The sequence below is a fragment of the Cyprinus carpio genome, chromosome B20, assembly GCF_018340385.1.
Source record: "Cyprinus carpio isolate SPL01 chromosome B20, ASM1834038v1, whole genome shotgun sequence".
Taxonomy (NCBI): Eukaryota; Metazoa; Chordata; class Actinopteri; order Cypriniformes; family Cyprinidae; genus Cyprinus; species Cyprinus carpio.
Genome location: NC_056616.1, coordinates 25876635 through 25899306, shown reverse-complemented (window position 1 = coordinate 25899306; position 22672 = coordinate 25876635). Strand labels below are relative to the sequence as shown.

The 22672-nt window shown below is 36.8% G+C and overlaps 2 protein-coding genes across 2 annotated transcripts; both read right to left on the bottom strand.

Annotated features, from left to right (window-relative positions):
- Nucleotides 1-710: 710 nt before the first annotated feature.
- Nucleotides 711-1817, bottom strand: LOC109092302 (trace amine-associated receptor 3-like). Its single transcript, XM_042747393.1, has one exon. It carries the CDS (start codon nt 1728-1730, stop codon nt 711-713), a length of 1020 nt encoding a protein of 339 aa, XP_042603327.1. The 5' UTR covers nt 1731-1817.
- Nucleotides 1818-8320: 6503 nt separating this feature from the next.
- Nucleotides 8321-9415, bottom strand: LOC122140973 (trace amine-associated receptor 4-like). The gene has a single exon (XM_042746546.1). It carries the CDS (start codon nt 9413-9415, stop codon nt 8321-8323), a length of 1095 nt encoding a protein of 364 aa, XP_042602480.1.
- Between the last annotated feature and the right edge of the window lie 13257 nt (nt 9416-22672).

Genomic DNA, 22672 nt, shown 5'->3' with positions numbered 1-22672 from the left:
TATAATCCACTACAGCGTACAAAACAGTCGTAGCAAAATGGCAGCAGCTGGGTTTGTATGAAACGAGAGCGAGTCTGCGATACCAGGATGACATAATTAAACAATTGTAAACCATTTTGAATCAAGTTTTAATATTTTATTAGCTAAACAAACGGAAGGCTTCCACCAAGAACAAAAATAGTTCAAGCAAGTGTACAGCGCCGACTGCTGTTACCCGGATGAGCCTGTGTTATTAGCTTTTACAGTTGTTATCCAGGGATAACATACCTTGGAATGTCGCAACTGACCAATCAGAATCAAGTATTCCACAGAGCCGTGTAATAATTTCCTTTAATTATCTGGATCTTAATCAGGAAATTTAAACCAAACAAACTCCTGAAATATGACTGCTTTTCTAAAGGGAGACTATTTTAATATAAACCCACTGAAATGTGATAAAAAAAAATAGTTTAATGTATTAAAAGCAATATATAATGTTAATTTCACACAAATGCAGGCTATTTAGGTTGTTTTATAATAATTGAAATATATTCTGAATATAGCGAAAACTCTGCATGAGTGCTCCTCTTTTCCATTAGATTAATAAAAATATTAAGACTGCTTCCAGTAAAACACATTTGCAAAATGGTTTCAGCATATATGAAAAAAAAAAAGAATTACATGAAAATAAATATTTATTGTGATGCCTGAAATAAGTGTGAGAGCAGTATTCATTCAAATATTAATGTGTTCAAATGTTTGATGCCACAGAAATAAGTGGATATGAGAATCTTAAAGGCCTTCTGAAAACAAGGGTAGAAAAATCCATAAATCAAGGGGTCACAAGTCGTGTTGAAATATGCAAACCAAAACAAAGCATCAAAAACAACAGCTGGGGTCCAATAATTGAAAAACGGGTCAAGAACAGACGCTGTAAAATACGGCAGACAACAGAACAAATAAACACCCATGACAATGGCCAGAGTTTTAGCTGCTTTTCTCTCTCTGTGAGCAGAGCTTTGGCTCTTCAACCCTCCAGTCACTTTTTCTGACATAACTTTTGCATGTTTTCGTGCAACATAGAAGATTTTTACATATAGAGAGCTCATGATCGTCCCGGGAAGGAAGAATATAAGAACTGGACATATAATACTCCACTCCTTGTTAAAAAGCACGACACAACTTCCCACACAATACCTCTGCAATATAACCATCTCTAATCCAACTGCACTTATCCCTGAAAACACAACAGAGAAACTGTACACAAATGAAAACAGCCATATGAAGGCAATAAATACAGTCACAGTGTTGTTTGTGACCCTCATTTTGTACCTCAGAGGGTCACAAATGGCCCAGTACCTGTCAACAGATATTAAACTGAGATTCAGTAATGAGGACATAGAGAAGGTCATGTCTAAATTAGTATGAACTTTACACAAGAATTCTCCCAGATACCAGCAGCCTTCAACAGATCGCACCATGCTGTACGGCATGACCAAAGAGCCCAGCAGACAGTCACTGGCAGCCAGAGAACGAACGATCAGATGAGTTGGAGACTGAAGCTGTTTGAAGTGAGAGATGGAGATGATGATCAGCAAGTTCCCAAAAACTGTTGTGAGGATCATCAGCACAAAGAAAGCATACATTGCCACTTTAACAACAGTAAGACGATGCAGTTTTGGACAGGAGTTTGGCCGGAGTGGAAAGCAGAGAAACATATTCTCAGTTTGAGTCAAATTTGAAGTCATCATCTGTTCCAGATGCTGAGATGATTTTCTTTGTTAAAAGGTTGACAATTATCAACATTTGTTTAGTTAAGATAAATATAAATATATAGTACATGCCCGTCTATTTTAACTCCCTAAATGTACCCAGAGCAGCTGTTTTGTCCATAAATACCCTCATATTTGAAGGAACCCTCCTACTCATGACACTGTTACCCATAGTTACAAAAACAACTTTAGCCTGTTTTCTGTATCCCATCAGATAGTATCTTACTATCACTATCTGATGTTTAAAAATGATAAAATATAACTTAATTCATGATATCTCAGATCATTATTTAGTCTTGTGCAAACTTCATATAGCTAAAACTGTAAATTCTACTTCTTGTTACAAGTATGGTAGAACCATCACTTCTACCACAAAAGACTGCTTTGTAAGTAATCTTCCTGATTTATCCCAATCCCTTAGCATATCCAAAACCTCAGAACAACTTGATGATTTAACAGAAACTATGGACTCTCTCTTTTCTAGCATTTTAGATACAGTTGCTCCTTTATGCTTAAGGAAGATTAAGGAAAACAGTCTGACACGGTGGTATAATGAGCACACTCGCACCCTAAAGAGAGCAACCCGGAAAATGGAGCGCAGCTGGAGGAAAACAAAACTAGAGGTATTCCGTATTGCTTGGCGGGAAAGTAACCTATCTTACAGAAAAGCATAAAAAAAACTGCTAGATCTGATTACTTTTCATCTCTTTTAGAAGTAAACAAACATGATCCCAGGTATTTATTCAATACAGTGGCTAAATTAAAGAAAAATAAAGCATCAACAGCCTTTGACATTTCCCAACAGCATAGCAGTAATGACTTTATGAACTACTTTACTTCCAAGATCGATACTATTAGAGATTGTAACCATGCAGCCACCAGCTACAGTATCGCATCAGATAGTGTGCTATAGATCACCTGAGGAACAATTCCACTTATTCTCTACTATAGGAGAGGGAGAGTTATATAAACTTGTTAAATCATCTAAACCGACAACATGTATGTTAGACCCTATTTCATGTAAGTTCCTAAAAGAGGTGCTTCCAGAAGTCATAGATCCTCTTCTGACTATTATTAATTAAACGTATAAAGCCCTGAATGGTTTAGCACCTCAGTATTTGAACGAGCTCCTATTACATTATAGTCCTCCATGTCTGCTGCGTTCTCAAAACTCTGTCAATTTGATAATACCTAGAATATCAAAATCAACTGCGGGCGGCAGATCCTTTTCCTGTTTAGCACCCAAAGTCTGGAATAACCTACCTAACATAGTTCGGGAGGCAGACACACTCTGTCAGTTTAAATCTAGATTAAAGACCCATTTCTTTAACCTGGTTTACACAACACACTAACACATTTCTAATATTCAAATCCGTTAAAGGATTTTTATGCTGCATTAATTAGGTCAACCGGAACTGGGAACACTTACTTTAACAACCGATGTACTTGCTACATCGTTAGAAGAATGGCATCAACGCTAATATTAGTCTGTTTCTCTCTTATTCTGAGGTCACCATAGCCACCAGATCCAGTCTGTATCCAGATCAGATGGTCACTGCAGTTATCCGGATCCAATACGTATCCAGACCAGATGGTGGATCAGCACCTAGAGAGGATCTCTACAGCCTTGAAAGTCAGCGAAGACCAGGAAAACTAGATTAGCCCCAGAGACAGATCCCCAGTAAAGACCTTGCTTCAGATGGCCACAGGGACAAAGACCACAGGAACCAGCTAAGTCCTCTGCACAATGTGACTTTGCTGCAGCCTGGAACTGAACTGTTGGTTTCGTCGTCTGGCCAGAGGAGAACTGGCCCCCCGACTGAGCCTGGTTTCTCCAAAGGTTTTTTCTCCATTCTGTCACCGATGGAGTTTTGGTTCCTTGCCACTGTCACCACTGGTTTGCTTAGTTGGTGACACTTCATTTCCAGCGATATCATTGACTTGATTGCACAGATACTATTTAAACTGAACAGAGCTGGATGATGACATCACTGAATTCAGTGGTGAACTGCCTTTAACGGTAGGCCTATGTAAGATATTTTGCATTATTGACACACTATTTTCCTAATTAATGCTGTACAGTTGCTTTGACACAATCTGTATTGTTAAAAGCATTATATAAATAAAGGTGGCTTGACTTGACTTGACCCGGTTGGTACTGCTGGTCGACTTGGTTAAGGAGTTCCAGCTTCCCCGTTCTCGGTCACTTCATCTTCTTAGGGGTGGAGTGTATGCTTCTTGCATTCGGACACTGGACTGGGAATCCACAATGGGAAAAGACCCGGTTTTTAAAACTTCTATCATTATATATATTTGTAATATATTTTTTAGAATAGTTTTTATCTATTGTAAGTCTCTTTGGATGAAAGCGTCCGTCTGCCAAATGATTACGTAAATATAAGGGGTGGAACAGTTAAACTTTTTCACGGTTCGGTTTGTTTCATGGTTTTAGAGTCACTGTTTCGGTACCGTTGTATGTGCTATGTTTATGGAAAAACTATACTTTCAAAAAATATATATTTTATCAGATTATTAAGAATATTGTAACTACAAGCAACAGCACAAATAAATACAATAGAGTAAAGCTACAAATAAAATAAACTGACTTTCAGGTTTTTTTAGGTAGGTATAGCATAGTTTTTAGGTACAGAAATTGAATAAAGTAATCAAATGAAAAAACAGCATTGCATTTTGGACTATAAATTAAAGATAAATCTTTATTAAAGTTGCAAAAGCTTTTCAATCAAGAGCAGTGAGTGATTTCTTTGTTGTTGCTGTTCGATTAATATAAAGACTGTCACTTTAAAAGAATGCACTGATCCAGTGTTCGTATTCGTATTGAACAAGAGTGAATGGTTTGTCCACGTTTTTTTTTTTTTCCTCATCTCTGTTGTTGTAATGTCTGGGAAGCCAGAATGTTCATCCATCAACAGAAACATATATTAACTGAACCCTGTTTGTTTTACGTGTTATTTATAGTAAACCATATTACAGATGCTTTGTCAGATTTAAGTTGAACCGTGGTTCCAGCGCGTGCCGAACCGTGTGTGGAGAACCGAACGGTTCGATTTTTTCAGTGTACCGTCCCACCCCTAGTAAAATGTAAATGTAATTCTAACCGACCTGCTACCTTACTGGTAGCACTGCCTATTAAAGTATTAATAGGGATTTTTTTAGGGAAGTATTAATAGGGATTAACTTTATCATGGCTGGGATTTTGCACCAACTTGCTGCGTCTGTGGCCAGGGCTTTTCTCCTTTTTATACGTTCCCGCTCTGCTCCTCCTTTGCTTTTACGCTCCATTTTTTGCACGGTTTTCTAAGATGAAGCCTGTCTCTGGATATAGCTAATTAGGCAGTGCTTCGCTGATGTTGGGTCATGTGGTGGTGTCATTTTCACTCCGCGATCGCCTGATTCGTAGATTCATAATTCCGTCAATTAATTCGCAGTTGCATACCAGCACATCAGCCTGATCGACTGCACAGCGGCAGCCAGCAGGCCAGAATGACCGGGAAATGTCCCGGTGCTCCCGATGGCCAGTCCACCCTTGAGTGCCTCCATCGGGCACTGGATATATAGCTGCCCACTGCTCTGGGTGCGTGTTCACGGTGTGTTCACTTCTCACAACTGGGGGTTCAGTGCCTTGCTCAAGGGCACTTCAGCCATGGGTACTGAGTGTGGAAGAGAGCACTGTTCATTCACTCCCCAACCACTTACAACTCCTGCCAGCACCGAGACTCGAACCTGTGACCTTCTGGTTACAAGTCCAATTCTCTAACCAATAGGCCACAGCTGGCCCAGTAGAATAAATACAGTGTTAGTTACATAATCTGATAGGTAGCATTATTCATCAGAACACTGGCATTTGCCATCTTATTGTTACTCCAGCTTTGACCTTAATGTTTTTGAGCTGGATCGGTTGCATCCCGTGCTGTGTGCTGTGATTTATCATCCACCCATATACAGTAAAGACTTTGACTTTTCTGATTTTTTTGGCTGGAATTATTCCAAAATATAATCAGGTTTTAATAGTTGGAGATTTTAATATCCATATTTTTTTCTAAATACTGAGGAGTTAACTCTACTATTTAATTCTACATTCCATAACATGTTAGATATAGTTGCTCCATTTAGGGTTACTCGTGCTAAACCAAAAGTTGAACCTTGGCTGAATGACACCACTCATCCTGTAAGACAAGAGTGTAGGAGAGCTGAACACAGTTGGAAAAAAGATAGGCTACAGGTGTCTTCCAATATTTTAAAGGAAGGTTTGCACAAATATCAAAAGACTGTTAAAATTGAAATGTCTGAGTACTTCTCAGATATTATTTCTAACAACTCCCACAAGCCTTGTTTTCTTTTCAGTACTATTAATGCTGCTTTGAATACTCCTCAGTCACCTTGTTTAGAGTTCTCTCTTGAGATGTGTGAAAACTTTTTTAAAAAAATTGTTGATAAGATTGCTGTTGTTAGAGCACACATTTCACTTACTTCTGTTGATTCATCTATCACCATTATGTGCTCTGCTGTTTTTGACCAGTTTGAGCTTGTGTCTCTTTCCTTTTTGAGAGACATCTTAGCTAAAATTAAACCATCTGTCTGCTGCATAGATATCATTCCTTCTCAATTTTTAAAGAATGTTTTTGAAATCCTTGGAAGGAAAATTCAGGAAATCATAAATAGTAGTCTTGCCTCAGGAGTTGTACCTCTGAATTTTAAACATGCAATAGTGGAACCATTGATTAAGAAATCAAATTTGGATACCTCAATTCTTGATAATTTTAGACCTATCTCAAAACTGCAGTTCCTTTCTTAAATATTAGAGAAGGTTGTTTTTACTCAATTACAGTCCTTTTTAAGTCAACATGGTTTGCAGGAAGTGTTTCAGTGTGGTTTTAAATCACTCCACAGCATAGAAACGGTCCTGTTGATAGTTTTTAATGACCTGTTTCTAGATACTGACTCAGGTGATTATGCTGTCCTCATGCTCCTGTATCTTACAGCTGCATTCGACACTGTAGACCATAACATTCTGATTTCTCAGTTGGAGCATTGTGCTGGAGTTAGGGGAACTGTGCTGGAGTGGTTTAGATCTTATTTGTCTGACAGAAGTTTCTTAGTCCGCCTTGGGAATTTTGTGTCATCCTCTGCATCTCTCTCGTTTGGTGTCCCTCAGGGTTCCATTCTAGGACCTATCTTATTTTCATTATATATACTTCCGTTAGGGTTAATTTTTCGGAAATATGGCATCTCATTTCATTGTTATGCAGACAATACACAACTTTATCTCCCTTTGAAGCGGAAAGATGCAAACTCTATACCACCACTATTGGTCTGTCTTGAGGAGGTTAGGGCCTGGATGGCTTCAAATTCAGGTTCAATGAAGAAAAAACAGAAGTCATGATAATTAGACCTGGCAACACCTATGACCCTCTTGATGTAGATTTGAGTGTTATAAAATCATATGTAAAGCCAAGTGTTAAAAACCTGGGTGTTATAATGGACAGAAATTTTAAATTGGATAAACAAATCAATTCAGTAATTAAATCTATTTTTTTTTCAGTTGAGGTAATTATCAAGAGTCAAGTCTTTTTTGTCTTTTAATGATTTTAAAAGGGTCATACATGCTTTTATCGTGACCCGCCTTGACTATTGTAATGGCCTCTGTGTAGGTATCAATCAAGCCTCCCTCAAACGTTTACAGATGGTACAAAATGCTGCTGCTTGTCTGTTAACAGAGACATGCAAGCATGAAAAAATTACACCTATACTGGCTTCTCTTCATTGGCTTCCTGTTCGTTTTAGAATTGATTTTAAGGTTTTAGTTTATAAGTCATTAAATGGACTGGCACCAATTTACCTTTCTGATTTAATACAACCGCATGATCCATCAAGAGCACTTAGGTCAGCTGACCGTTTGCTCTTGGCTGTACCTTGAACAAGGCTGAAAAGCAGAGGTGACCAGGCTTTTGCTATCGCAGCCCCAAAGCTTTGGTATAACTTGCCCCTATATGTTAGGCAGGCCCAGACACTTGCTGATTTTAAATCCAGACTTTTTATTTTTATTTTATTTTTATACTCATTTAACACAGTATGAGAGCTGTTTTATGTATTTTCTTAGTGTTAATATCTGTTATTTTTGCTTTGTGTAAAATTGTTTTATTTTGATTATGCTTGTACAGCACTTTGGTGAACAATTGTTGTTTTAAAAAAGTCCTCTATAAATAAACTTTGATTTGATTTGACATCTTTCATAAAATGTCTATACATTTTAACTGTCAAATTATAATCGTTTTTCTGCCGATCATGACTGTTTTTTGAAAGGGAGACGGTTTTAATGTAAACACACTGAAATATGATTTAAAGTGTTGAATGTATTAAAATAAATTTATAATGTTAATTTCACAAAAAAAAAAAGTGTGCTATTTAGGCACATGGAATATATTTTGTGCATGCATAATTTTACACCAAATTACTAAAAAATATTAAGATCATTGCATCCAGTAAAACACATTTGCAAAACGGTTCCAGCATATATGAAATTAAAAGAATTACATGAAAATCAATATTTATTGTGATGCCTGAAATAAGTGTGAGAGCAGTATTCTTTTAAATATCAATGTGTTAGAATGCTTGATGCCACAGATATAAGTGGATATGAGAATCTTAAAGGCCTTCTGAAAACAAGGGTAGAAAAATCCATAAATCAAAGGGTTACAAGTCGAGTTGAAATATGCAAACCAAAACAAAGCATCAAAAACAACAACTGGGGTCCAAAAATTAAAAAAAGGGTCAAGAGCTGCAGTAGTAAAATATGGCAGCCAGCAGAACAAATAAACACCAATGACAATGGCCAGAGTTTTAGCTGCTTTTCTCTCTCTGTGAGCAGAGCTTTGGCTCTTCAACCCTCCAGTCACTCTTTCTGACATAACCTTTGCATGTTTTCGTGCAACATGGAAGATTTTCATATACAGAGAGCTCATGATCATCCCAGGAAGGAAAAATGTGAAAATTGGACATATAAGACCCCACTGCTTGTTAGAAAACACAACACAATTTCCCACACAATAAGTCTGCAATATAAGCATCTCCAATCCAACTGCACTTATCCCTGAAAACACAACAGTAAAACTGTAGAGAAATGAAATCAGCCATATGAAGGTAGTAAAAACAGTCACAGTGTTGTTTGTGACCCTCATTTTGTACCTCAGAGGGTCACAAATGGCCCAGTACCTGTCAACAGATATTAAACTGAGATGCAGTAAGGAAGAGATACAAAAGGTCATGTCCAAACTAGAATGAACTTTACACAAAAAATCTCCCAGATACCAGCAGCCTTCAACAGATCGCACCATGCTGTACGGCATGACCAAAGAGCCCAGCAGACAGTCACTGGCAGCTAGAGAGCGAACGATCAGATGAGTTGGAGACTGAAGCTGTTTGAAGTGAGAGATGGAGATGATGATCAGCAGGTTCCCAAAAACTGTTGTGAGGATCATCAGCACCATGAAAACATACATTGCCACTTTAACAACAGTAAGACGATGCAGTTTTGGACAGGAGTCCGACTGGAATGGATAGCAGAGAAGGATGTTCTCAGTCTGAGTTTCATTTGAAGTCATGACGTCTGCTCCAGATACTGAGATCATTTTCTTTGAAATCATAGAAAGGCTGACAATTATAAATATAAGTATAAAAATAATAATTTTATGAAGCACAGTTTAGTAAAGACTAATATCCAAAGAAAAATTAAATATATATATAACATGCCCATCCATTTTAACAACATAAATGGACTCAGTGTAGCTTGGTTTTGTCCATATATACCTTCGTATTTGAAAAAACCCCTCCTACACCTGTCAGTTTAACCCATGATTACAAAAACAACATGAACTGAGAAGATTAAAAAGGAAAAAAAAAAAGACCCAATTCATAAAATGTGATACAGTGGGAGTGAAAAAGTGTTGGCCCCCTTCCTGATTTCTTTCTTTTTTGCATGTTTGTCACACTTTAATGATTCAAATCATCAAACAAATTTAAATATTAGTAAAAGATAACACAAGTAAACACAACATGCAGTTTTTAAAATTAATGTTTTTATTATTAAGGGAAAACAAAATCAAAAACTACATGGCCCTGTGTGAAAAATAACTGGTTGGGCCACCCTTAGCAGCAACAACTGTAATCAAGCATTTGCAATAACTTGAAATGAGTCTGTTACAGCACTGTGGAGGAATTTCGGTCCACTCATCTATGCAGAATTGTTGTAATTCAGCAAGATTGGAGGGTTCTCGAGCATGAACCGCCTTTTTAAGGTCATGCCACATCATCTCAATAGGATTCAGGTCAGGACTTTGACTAGGCCACTCCAAAGTCTTCATTTTGTTTCTCTTCAGCCATTCAGAGGTGGACTTGCTGGTGTGTTTTGAATCATTGTCCTGCTGCAGAACCCAAGTTCGCTTCAGCTTGAGGTCACGAACAGATGGCCGGACATTCTCCTTCGGGATTTTTTGGTAAACAGCAGAATTCATGGTTCAATTTATCACAGCAAGTCTTCCAGGTCCTGAAAGCAGCAAGCTAAACAGCCCCAGACCATCACACTACCACCACGTTTAACTGTTGGTATGATTTTTCTGAAATGCGGTGTTACTTTTATGCCAGACATAATGGGACACACACACCTTCCAAAAATGTAAACTTTTGTCTCGTCAGTCCACAGAGTATTTTCCCAAAAGTCTTGGTGATCATCAAGATGTTTTCTGGCAAAACTGAGACTAGCCTTTGTGTTCTTTTTGCTCAGCAGCGGTTTTCATCTTGGAACTCTGCCATGCAGACCTTTTTTTCTTTCTTATGGTGGAGTCATGAACACTGACCTTAACTGAGGCAAGTGTGGCCTGCAGTTCTTTTGATGTTGTTGTGGGGTCTTTTGTGACCTCTTGGATGGGAAGGTTCTCCACTGTTCCACGTATTTGCCATTTGTGAATAATAGCTCTCACTGTGGTTCACTGGAGTCCCAAAGCTTTAGAAATGGCTTTATAACCTTTTCCAGACTGATAGATCTCAATTACTTTCTTTCTCATTTGTTTCTTTGGATCTCTAGCTATTGAGGATCTTTTGGTCTACTTCACTTTGTCAGGCAGGTCCTGTTTAAGAGATTTCTTGATTGCAAACAAGTGTGGCAGTAATCAGGCCTGGGTGTGGCTACAGAAATTGAACTCAGGTGTGATAAACCACAGTTTTAACAGGGGGGCAAACATTTCTTCACACAGGGCCGTGTAGTTTTGGATTTTGTTTTCCCTTAATAATAAAAACCTTCATTTAAAAATGGCATGTTGTGTTTACTGTTATCTTTGACTAATATTTAAATTTGTTTGATGATCTGAAACATTAAAATGTAACAAATATGCAAAAAAATAAGAAATCAGGAAGGAGGCCAACACTTGTTTTTACACCACTGTATATACGTTTAAAAAAAAAAAAAAAAAAAAGATTTATTCAAAATGCTAATTTCACAATAATGCAGGCTATATAGATTGTTTTATTATAAATGAACAGAGTTGGGTATAATGCATTACACAGTAACACGTTACTGTAAACGAATTACTTTTCCTGGTAACGCAGTGAAGTAATGCGTTACATTTTAATGAATCATATTTCAAAATGTTGCCCTCAACATATTTTAGTCTGGCATTATAGTTTGGGAAAAGTCCAACAAGTGAATGTGTACAAGTTTATGTCACAGTAACACTAAGTAAAAATAAGTAAAAAGTAAAAATAAGTAAAACTAAATGACTCATCAGAATGAGATCATCCTCTGCATTAAACCGCGTCGGCATCACAATTGCTTATTCCTTAAGAGGTGTGTCTTCTTCCAAAAACGAAAAGTAGCTGAGATGAACTTGAATCTTTGTATACAGAGGTGATGTGGATATTTACATGTTCGCGCATCTCGATGGTTTTGCATGGATGATGATCTTATAGCACGTGATGAGCGTGCATCTGATATAGGTGAGCTCAGACGGGAGAGACTGTACCTTGGATTGGTTTCATACGGATTATTTTATCAGAGAATATTTGTTTTTGACATGACTTAATTTAATAATAGACACTTTCTTTAGAAATAGCCTACTGTATTTCTCATGTCTTTTTCGTTCATTTTAGTGACTGGTATCAGGAAGATATTCACGGAGACTGAGAATGCAGAAAGCGCACCCAATTTGTTTTCTTTATTTAAAAAATAAAAATAAAATAAAATAATTATATTGGGAGTGTAGGCTATAAAAATAATACTTATGTATTTTTTTCTGTCAATATTAAATTAATAAAAGAACTATGAGTTTATCTTTGTAGTGCATTTTTAAGGTTTGATAACTTGAAAAGTAAAGTAAACTTGAAAGTAACTTGAAAGTAAAGTAATTAGTAATCTGATTATTTTTTAAATGCATTAATCATTAATGTAATCAAATTACAATTTTAAAGAAGTAATTAGTAATTTGTAGTGGATTACTTTTTAAGTAATTTACCTAACACTGTAAATGAATATATTTTTCTGAACAAAGTACAAACAGATTTCTGCCATTTCTCTGAAAATGTCTTTGAACGTGGATTTTTGCCCTGTATGTTTAAAGTCCCAGCCCCTCTTTTGAGATTACTAAATATTTAGAGGTTTAAAATCCTAAAACCTAACTTTATTGTGATGCGTAAAATAAGTGTAAGTGCCATAGTCATTTGAAATATATAGGTGTTTTAAGTCCTTGACACAACAGACATAAATGGATATAAGAATCTTAATAGCATTCTGAAAACAAGGATAGAAAAAAACATAAATCAGGGTGTTACAAGTACATTAAAGGTATGCAAACAAAACCAAAGTAGGGATATGCCGGTATCAAATTTTCATGTTGCGATTAATTGCTAATGATTTTATTATGGTATATGGTATTATGACATTATTAAAATTTAGTTGCAAAAAAATGTTGTCATACAGTATAACAGGTTTAAGTACTTTTTTCTTATAACAAAAATAACTAAACATTTAAATACAATAAAGCATACACAAAAATGTATAAAGTTAAAAATTTTAAACAGATTAAAGAGCAAAAGAATAAAGACCAATAGGTATCACTTTACAATAAGATCCCATTAGTTAACCTTAGTTAATGCATTAACATTCACAATGAGCAATTATTAAAAAATTATTAATGAGCAAAGAAATTATTCATCTTTGTTAAAAATAAATACAACTCTTAGTTCATTAGCTCATTAAATAATACAGTTATTAAATATTGGAATTACCCAAGATTAATTAATGTTTAGAAGAATTTTTCATTGGCAGTTTGTTAATGAATTAACATAATGTCAACTAATAAAGCCCTAATGTAAAGTGTGACGGAACAATAAAGAATCAAAACACTTTCAAACAATATCAAGGGCATGTTGTAGTCCAGATTAAAATGTAAATTATCAATATGTTAGCCTTAAAGTAATAATGCACTATTTTTGAAAATAGGCACATTTTCCAACTCCCCTAAAGTTAAACAGTTGAGTTTTACCGTTTTTGAATCCATTCAGCCGATCTCCAGGTCTGGGTCTAGTACTTTTAGCTTAGCTTAGCATAGATCATTGAATCTGATTAGACCGTTAGCATCTTTCTCAAAAATGAACAAAGAGTTACAAAATTTTTCCGTATACTATATTTTTCGTGTACTAAGAATGACGGAAAATGAAAAGTTGTGATATTCTAGGCCGATATGGTTAGGTACTATACTCTCATTCTGGCGTAATAATCAAGGAACTTTGCTGCCGTACATGGGTGAAGGTGCAATGATATTATGCAGCGCCTGAAAAAAGTCCCCAGCTAGTTTGTGTAGTTGCAGAGTCGCAGCCGGCAAATTTCACACATTGTATTGAGTCACGTTTATCATGCAACACTGATAAAAGCATTTATACCCCCACTTTATTAGTATTTAAATAGTATATGATTATGTTGAACTTTATTCTTGAAAATATGGTGCTGTATTAAGCAGTATCTAAAAAGTTTCTCTGTTGCTCTCGAAAATGTTTTTGAAACATCTTTGTATTTGACAAATATTGCATTTAATTCACTTCATCTGTGATAAAGTTTGCAAAGACCACGTCAATGTCACTAGCGGGAGCAGAAAGTGTCCGGCTTGATGTGTCTGTTTTCAACTCCGTCCCCAAATGCAACCGGCTGCTCTGGTTGACCGCCGTCTGTAGCCATGCTTCAAGTCGAACGCACCTATTGTCCGGTGAGGTCCGGTTGGGGAGTTACGGATCTCATATCGCATAGTCTTATTAATTTTTTATCTCCTGAACTGCGACTTTCTTTACCATGCTATTCAGGGCCAATTCCGCCACTGGTTAAGATTAGGGTCAGGTGTGGAGTAGGTTTAGGGCTTAGCATTTTTTGTAGCATAGTGTAGGAAATCAACACTTTAATTGACAAAACAGGTAAAATCCTTAGAATCAGCTATGGGGCGGTGTTTGCACTGAAGTTGATTGGGGGTAAAAATTGCACATGCGTCTCATGTGCCTGTCTGTCAATGGGAGGAAGCCACGCCCTATTTTGTAGTTCCCGCCCCCATTTGGAGATCTCCAGGCTGCAGTTATACCCTTCTCATCAAATGCGGCTTTACCAAACTCAATGGCTCTGGTCCGAGCAGATATAAACACAACTCTATTTTAAAAATGGGATGGGGCTGCTCGATATGTCCCGCCCTCTCTTCCTGTTTCAGTTGAGATTACATCACCACATTAGGTGCGTTCGAGTTCATGCAGTGCCAAGCAGACCTATCGCCACCTGACTTGAAACAGTGCATGCCGGTTAGAAATTTTGTCTGACTTGAACTGGCACCGATGCCACGTCACTGTCACGTGTGGCATCAAAGTACCACGATAGCATTTCGAGAGCAGCCGGCTGACTCAGCTGGCACAGTTTTTACAGCAACTGCAGGAGCGCTGATGACAACACAGTTGTTTCACGACTGGCCAAATTCACCACATGACAACAATGACATGTGTTTCCAACATCTTCAGTTCCAATACTGCTCACAAATCTGTTTTTAGAACAATAAAAGCTTTTTTTACTGTAGTTGCAATGTTATATTGAGTCACATTTAATAAAAAACACTGCTAAAAGCAGTTATACCTCCATTTTATTGGTATTTAAATAGTATATGTTAATGTTAAACTTTATTCATGAACAGATGGCGCTGTATTCAATTCCGCCCCTGATTGCAAGCAGCTACTCTCTCCGATAGGTCTGCTCAGCACTGCATGAAGTCGAACACGCCTATTGACTTGTTTAGCATTGCTGGGAATGCCCACAAAAACGTCATAACCATTCATACCGTGGAGGAAACAAACCATTTGAATTCCTGTTTAGCAAAAACGTCATAACCATTCATACCGTGGAGGAAACAAACCATTTGTTTTGGCCATTAACCAGGATTCAGTAAAATTCCAGGCTTCTCTCTGCACTCTAAAAAACGCTGGGTGTTTTTTTCAACCCAAATGCTGGGTTGAACCGCTGGGTAGGATCGCTTGGTTGTTTTAACCCAAGTTTGGGTTGAAAATTGGTCTTGATTATAACCCAGTGGCGCTGGGTTGGGAAGCAGCGGAGCCGTGAAGAGAGCACGACGTCACGTTAACATCGTATGACGCCAGTGCAAAGAAGCTGCCATTTTCTCAGCATGAAAGAAGCGAGAAGCCAGTGAAAGACATTATGGTAAGTAAAAATGTAAAGTTATCATTCATTGTTTATGTCCGGGAGTATTTTGAAGTTTCATGAAAGGCGGAAATAAAAGAGCTTATATTGAAAAATAAGCGAAGGTGGTTTTCCCCTCAGAAATGGAGGTCTCTTTTACTGAACGGTACTTTTAATATAACGTCCGCAAGTGTCTTATGTGATATTTACATAAGATTTTACAATATCTGCACTTTTGAGGTGTTAATAGATGGTTGTTATGGTTCGGGGTTACCACTCATGTTATTTTGTTATGTTATTTTTCGCGGTTAAACTGAATGTCGCTTTAGTTTCTAAAGACAAAACGGCGGTTTCCTAATGAAGAATGGTATTTTTGTTTTAAGGATTTTGATGTGGTTTTTTTAAGGATTTTTTAGTGGTTATTTTTTGAATTTGTTATATTTCATACTTGTTGAGCTTGTGTCTTCATTGTGCCCGTGCCTGGGGTGATTTAACGTTACACAGAAGCCTGCTACGTAACGTAAACTTCATAATTTCATCATGTTATCATTTTTTTACTAAGAGTAAAAGAATATTTGTTTTTGTAGATGTTGAAAGCCAGAGACAAAATAACTTAATTTTTTTTAGACTGATGTGAGTTATTTTAAGAAAATAAATGTTTCTGTTGTCTCCTGCCTGTTTACTTCACATTTTGATGCAACAACAGTGTGATTACGTGCTCATATTTTATTTAAACCATTGATGTACCTTTTTTCATTGCAGAACTCAAGCTAACTTTGGAGTTAAGGACACAGAAGTCTGCTTGTGTGCGGAGAAGGCGATTTTCTCTGCTTCTTTGGAAGAGAGGGAAAGACAGTTTAAGGCAAGTGATGCATGCATGATGCATGATCTGTATTCATGGACTATGAAACAAATTGTAAGTGTATAATTTGTAAAAACAAAATGTTAAATGCTTGTTCTGTGTTGTTTAGTAGAAATGGAGTTTACACTCATTTCAGTCATTCATACACATGCTCACATTCTTTCACACACGCATGTATCTGTTAAATGTTATAATATTAGTGTTAATGTTGTGGTTTATTTGTGTACTGTCATGCCAGAATAGTTTGTAAAGTACTTAACTAATTTTACAATTATTGTATAATAGTGTTTTTGTATATTTTTATACAATATATGTACCCCAATAAAAAAGTCAATCTGATTCTAAAAGCTTATCCAACAAATGTTCAATGTTTTATTTATAAACTCTGTAGCTGTTAATGATAAAATTTTTTTATGCATTTCTTTTTAAATGCATGTTATTTTTTGACTGTTTTCTCTTTTTTTTAAAAAACCTTTTGAAAGTTATTATTTGTGTGAAAAAAGTGTTTTTTAAAATGAATAAGATTTTTTGGGTTTTAAACCCCCCAGCTCGATTTGGTTCTTTTTTGGCCTAGCAATGTAGCCTTTTAAACCAAAAAACAACCCAGCATGCTGGGTTAAACATAATAACCCAACTTTTTGGGGTTAAAAAATAACCCCCCTGGGTTCACCCCTTTTTTGACCCAGTGCGGGGTTCCCAAAAAAAACCCCAAAATTGGGTTGTTTTAAACCCCAAACATTTTTTGGGGAGTGTCCCAAAAGGGAAAAAAATCGATAGAAAAATCCTAGTGGCTTTTTCCCCTTGGCAGGGGGCCCAAAAATTGTTCCAAACGCAATCCCCCACCCTTTGTTTTGGGGTTATCTTAACACCCAATGTGCATAACCTAAGCTGCCCCTTCATCCCCTCATCTCCTCCCCCGCATCTTCTGTGCATGCCTTAGGCATAAAATTATTATAAATCAGGCAAGTGTAATGAACTCAGTTTAGGGATTACCTTCCTTAAACAATGGAATGGTTTAACCTTTTCTCAGCAATCTGGTTTAAGCCCCGATGACATTCAACTGTTTCCCCGATGAACCCCTACCCGGGTTCAATCCCACAGTGAATTTAGGCATCACAACATTATAAAAACAGAAAAATGCAAAATTCAGTTTGAAAATTAAAAGGTTTAAATTTAACTGTTATCAAATAATTAGTTTTTTTTAGTGTTAGATAACAGAAAAAGTGTTTAAAACAAAAAAAATAGGGGAAAATCACTTAAACACACCCCTGCTGAAATGTTCAATCTAGAAGACAAAAGAACCTTCAAATTTTTCATCTGTTTTTAAATTGCTTAATTCAAACTATATTTTCTAAAACCCTACTTTAAATACAATTTCTGCACTGACCTGAGCATTTTTTAATTTTTAGAAAGAGGTTCTGTTTAATATACTTATTTTTGTAATAAAACCAGTTCCATATATTTTTTTCCACAGTAAATGTCTATGTGGGCCTCCACTGCAGGCTAAAACCAGTAGCTGTAAAGTCACAAAAACCCTATTAATGTCTTGGACCCATGAGGCTTGTTTATGCTCCATTTTATCAGAGTGACTCTAAAGGGGGGGTCTGACCAATCAGGGGGTTTTAAAAATGCCAGCCACCTGCCTAAAAACCTTATGGTGTGCATGAAGCTTATTAGATGCACCCCTTACATTATTATCACAGAACATTTTTCCCATAATGTCCTACAGAGCTGAATTTTTTATCATTGGGAAGGGCAGACGGGACAAAAAAAATTTTGATTTCCCCTTGTGTTGCTTTAGTCTATTCAAAAAGAGAGAGATATTATAGGTTTTTAAATTCATAAAAAACTATAAAAAAAAACTAAAAGGGAAAGGTTTTTAGCAATTTAGTTGTTTAATTTGAAATAACAGCTAAAATGTTTTTGTTTTTTTGTTTTTTAAGGTGTAGCCTATTTTGTGAGATTTGGTAGAAGCACAAATTTGTTAAATTTTGTCTTTTAAATTTTTTTATTTTACTAAAACTCCCCCCAAGGGATTTTTTCCAAAACATTGAAAAGAAAGGCCCCAAAATATTCAAAAAAATTCAGGTTTATGTGCAGAATCCCAGCCCCCGTACAAATGGGCACAACCCATGCACACAAAATTTCAACCCTTACCTTGGGAACAAATAAAAAAATTTTAATTTCACTTGGCTTTCAAAAGACCATAGCGAAGATATAGTTTAGAAACAAAAATATGCTGAATGCTTGATGTTGCCACAGTGTAACATATTATATTTAAAAATTATATGACAATTAATTTAATCTACATTAAAATGCCTTGCCTCTTTGCCTTATTAATTTTGTCACATAGAACACATGCACAGGGCCTAAAAAAGGCTCCCATGGACACAAACACTCTTCTGTAGTGATGTAATGTTTTTCTGTTTTTCCCCTGAGATTTGTTACCACCAACCCATTTTTGGATGACTCTCAAACATGCCTCAAAATCCAAATCACTCATTAAGCAACAACAGCCTCTTCTTCAGGACTAATAACCCATCAGGTGTGGTGACATCATCCTGTTTGCCCATAATCACCCACTTGATCTTTATCGTTGAGATAAAAGCTAGCCTATGTGAAATGTCAGACAAGAGATGAACAGCAACACCATCAATGCTTTAATCCAAACTTTCGAGTCCAACAGCACATTAAATAAGTAGAATGAAAGAATCTGTAGTAATTACCAGAGACAAAAAAATCATCATTAGAAATGTATACCGCTTATTAGGCATTATCATGATGGTACATATAGCTATGATGCAGTTTTGTATCACATTGTTCACAAACAAGCAATAAAGGCCTGTGTTGCCTCAGTCACTACTCTTTTTTGAGCACTTAATCTGTTTTGGACAATGACAGGTGTGTTGCTAGAAATACCATTGACGCAGAAGAACATGTCCTGACTCATATATCTCCACTGTACACACCATGAAAGCATTGTAAGAAAAACTAAAACACATAAATTATAAATCTTCTGAAGCAACATATACAGTAACAACAGCTGAGAGCTGAAGAATATTTTCAGTGAATGATAACTGAAAATTCAGTCTGGATTATATAAAAATGAAATGTAGTTCAAAAAAGCTATGTTTATTTTTTTTAATTTTTTTTTACAATTTGTTATCATTCATATCATATCATATAGCAATCAAGCTCCTGTGTCAGCAGCACTAATGAAAGCATACATTGTGGTATACTCCCTCATGAAAGCATGTCGACACTGACATGGAAGAGAAGAAATTGTTGCATAAAGTTGTTATTTTTGTTTTCTTTGTGCACAAAAAAGTATTGTTGTAGGTTCATAACATTGCAGTAGAATCATTAATGACACATGGACTATTTTACAGTGTGTCAATAATACAAAATGACAGTTAAAGGCAGTTCATCATTGAATTCAGTGATGTCATCATGCAGCTCAGTTCAGTTTAAATGGTATCTGTGCAATAATTTGCAATCAAGTCAACGATATCGCTGTAAATGAAGTGTCCCCAACTAAGCAAGCCAGAGGCTTATCTGTGCAATAAACCAAAACTCCATCAGTGAGAGAATGGAGAAAAAAAACCTTGGGAGAAACCAGGCTCAGTTGGGGGCCAGTTCTCCTCTGACCAGACTAAACCAGCAGTTCAATTCCAGGCTGCAGCAAAGTCAGATTGTGCAGAAGAATCATTTGTCTCCTGTGGTCTTGTCCTGGTGGTCGCCTGAGACAAGGTCTTTACAGGGGATCTGTCTCTGGGGCTCTAGTCCTGGTCTCCGCTGTCTTCCAGGCCTGTAGAGGTCCTTTCTAGGTGCTAATCCACCATCTGGGCTGATACATACTGATCCGGGTGACTGCAGTGACCATCTGACTTGGATACAGACTGGATCTGGTGGCTACGGTGACCTCGGAATAAGAGAGAAACAGACTAATATGAGCGTAGATGCCATTTCTTCTAACGATGTAGCAAGTACATCGGGTGTTATGGGAAGTGTTCCCGGTTCCGCTTACCTAATTAATGCAGCCTAAAAATCCTTTTACGGATTTGGATATTAGAAGTGTATTAGTATGTTATGTGTAAGCCAGGTTAAAGAGATGGGTCTTTAATCTAGATTTAAACTGCAAGAGTGTGTCTGCCCCCTAACAATGTTAGGTAGGTTATTCCAGAGTTTGGGCGCTAAATAGGAGAAGGATCTGCCGCCCGCAGTTGAATTTTGATATTCTAGGTATTATCAAATTGCCAGAGTTTTGAGAACGGAGCGGACGGAGGACTATAATGTAACAAGAGCTCGTCAAATACTGAGGTGCTAAACCATTCAGGGCTTTATAAGTAATAAGCAAGATTTTAAAATCTATAATGATGTTTGATAGGGAGCCAGTGCAGTGTTGACAGGACCCGCTAATATGATCATACTTCCTGGTTCTAGTAAGAACTCTAGCTACTGCATTTTGACTAACTGGAGTTTGTTTACTAAGCTGCAGAACAACCACCCAATAGAGCATTACAATAGTCTAACCTTGAGGTCATAAACGCATGGATTAACATTTCTGCATTTGACATTGAGAGCATAGGCCGTAATTTAGATATATTTTTGAGATGGAAAATGCAGTTTTACAAATGCTAGAAACGTGGCTTTTCTAAGGAAAGGTTGCTATCAAATAGCACACCTAGGTTCCTAACTGATGACCTAAGAATTGACAGAGCAGCCATCAAGGCTTAGACAGCTGCTTCTAGGTCATTAAATGCAGAGCTTTTAGGCCCTATAATTAACACCTCTGTTTTTTTTCAGAATTTAGCAGTAAGAAATTACTCGTCATCCAGTTTTTTATATCGACTATGCATTCCGCTAGTTTTTCAAATTGGTATGTTTCGCCAGGCCGCGAAGAAATATAGAGCTGAGTATCATCAGCATAACAGTGAAAGCTAACACCGTGTTTCCTGATGATATCTCCCAAGGGTAACATGTAAAGCGTGAAGAGTAACGGCCCTAGTACTGAGCCTCCTATGGTACTCCATACTGCACTTGTGAACGATATGATACCTCTTCATTCACTGCTACTTAATTGATGGCGGTCATATAAGTACGATTTTAAACCATGCTAATGCACTTCCATTAATGCCAACAAAGTGTTCTAGTCTATGCAAAAGAATAGTGTGGACAATAGTGTCGAACGCAGCACTAAGATCCAATAGCACTAATAGAGAGATACAACCACCATCAGATGATAAGAGCAGGTCATTTGTAACTCTAAGGAGAGCAGCCTCAGTACTATGATACGGTCTAAATCATGACTGGAAATCCTCACAGATGCCATTTTTCTCTAAGAAGGAATATAATTGTGAGGATACTACCTTTTCTAGTATCTTTGAAAGAAAAGGGAGATTCGAGATCGGTCTATAATTAACTAGTTCTTTGGGGGTCAAGTTGTGTTTTTTTGATGAGAGGCTTAATAACAGCCAGTTTGAAGGATTTTGGGACATACCCTAATAACAATGGTTTGAAGGTTTTAGGGACATATCCTAATGACAAGGAATTAATTAGGGTTAGGGTTACTTAGATGGAATAGGGTCTAACATACATGTTGTTGGTTTAGATGATTTAACAAGTTTATACAATTCTTCCCTCTCCCATAGTTTCTGTTACAGCATCAAGTTAATTTGAGGTTTTGATATGCTAAGGAATTGGGGATACATCAGGAAGATTACTTTACAAAGCAGTCTTTTGTGCTAGAAGTGATGGTTCTACTCATACTTGTAACAAGAAGTGGAATTTACAGTTTTAGCTATATGAAGTTTTGCACAAACTAAATAATGATCTGAGATATCATCGCTTGGCTGCATAATTTCAACACCATCAACATCAATTCCATGACAGTATTAAATCTAGAGTATGATTTCGACAATGGTAGGTCCTGAGACGTGGTTGTTCAACCCTTAATAGAGTTCAGAATGTCTATAAATGCTGATCCCAATGCATCATTTTCATTATCAACATGGATATTAAAATCACCAACACCAAACTTTATCTGCAGCCAGCACTAACTCGATGCAAACAAACTCTTTAATAAAGTCTTATGGTGCCCTGGTGGCCTGTATATAGCAGCCAGTACAAACATCACAGGGGATTTATCATTAACATTTGTTTCTGGATAATGTTATATTAAGCACCAATACTTCAAACGAGTTATACTTGAAGCCTGTCCTCTGAGAACTCCTGAAACATTGAAAATTGAAGCAACACCCCCCCCCTTTACCTTTGACGTGGTCGTTTTTAAAAGAACTTTTGGGGGGTAGACTATTTTAAAAAAATGTAATC

Coding starts and splice junctions, on each gene's coding strand:
- LOC109092302 (XM_042747393.1), bottom strand. CDS start 1,730: ATGATGACTTCAAATTTGACTCAAACTGAGAATATGTTTCTCTGCTTT.
- LOC122140973 (XM_042746546.1), bottom strand. CDS start 9,415: ATGATTTCAAAGAAAATGATCTCAGTATCTGGAGCAGACGTCATGACT.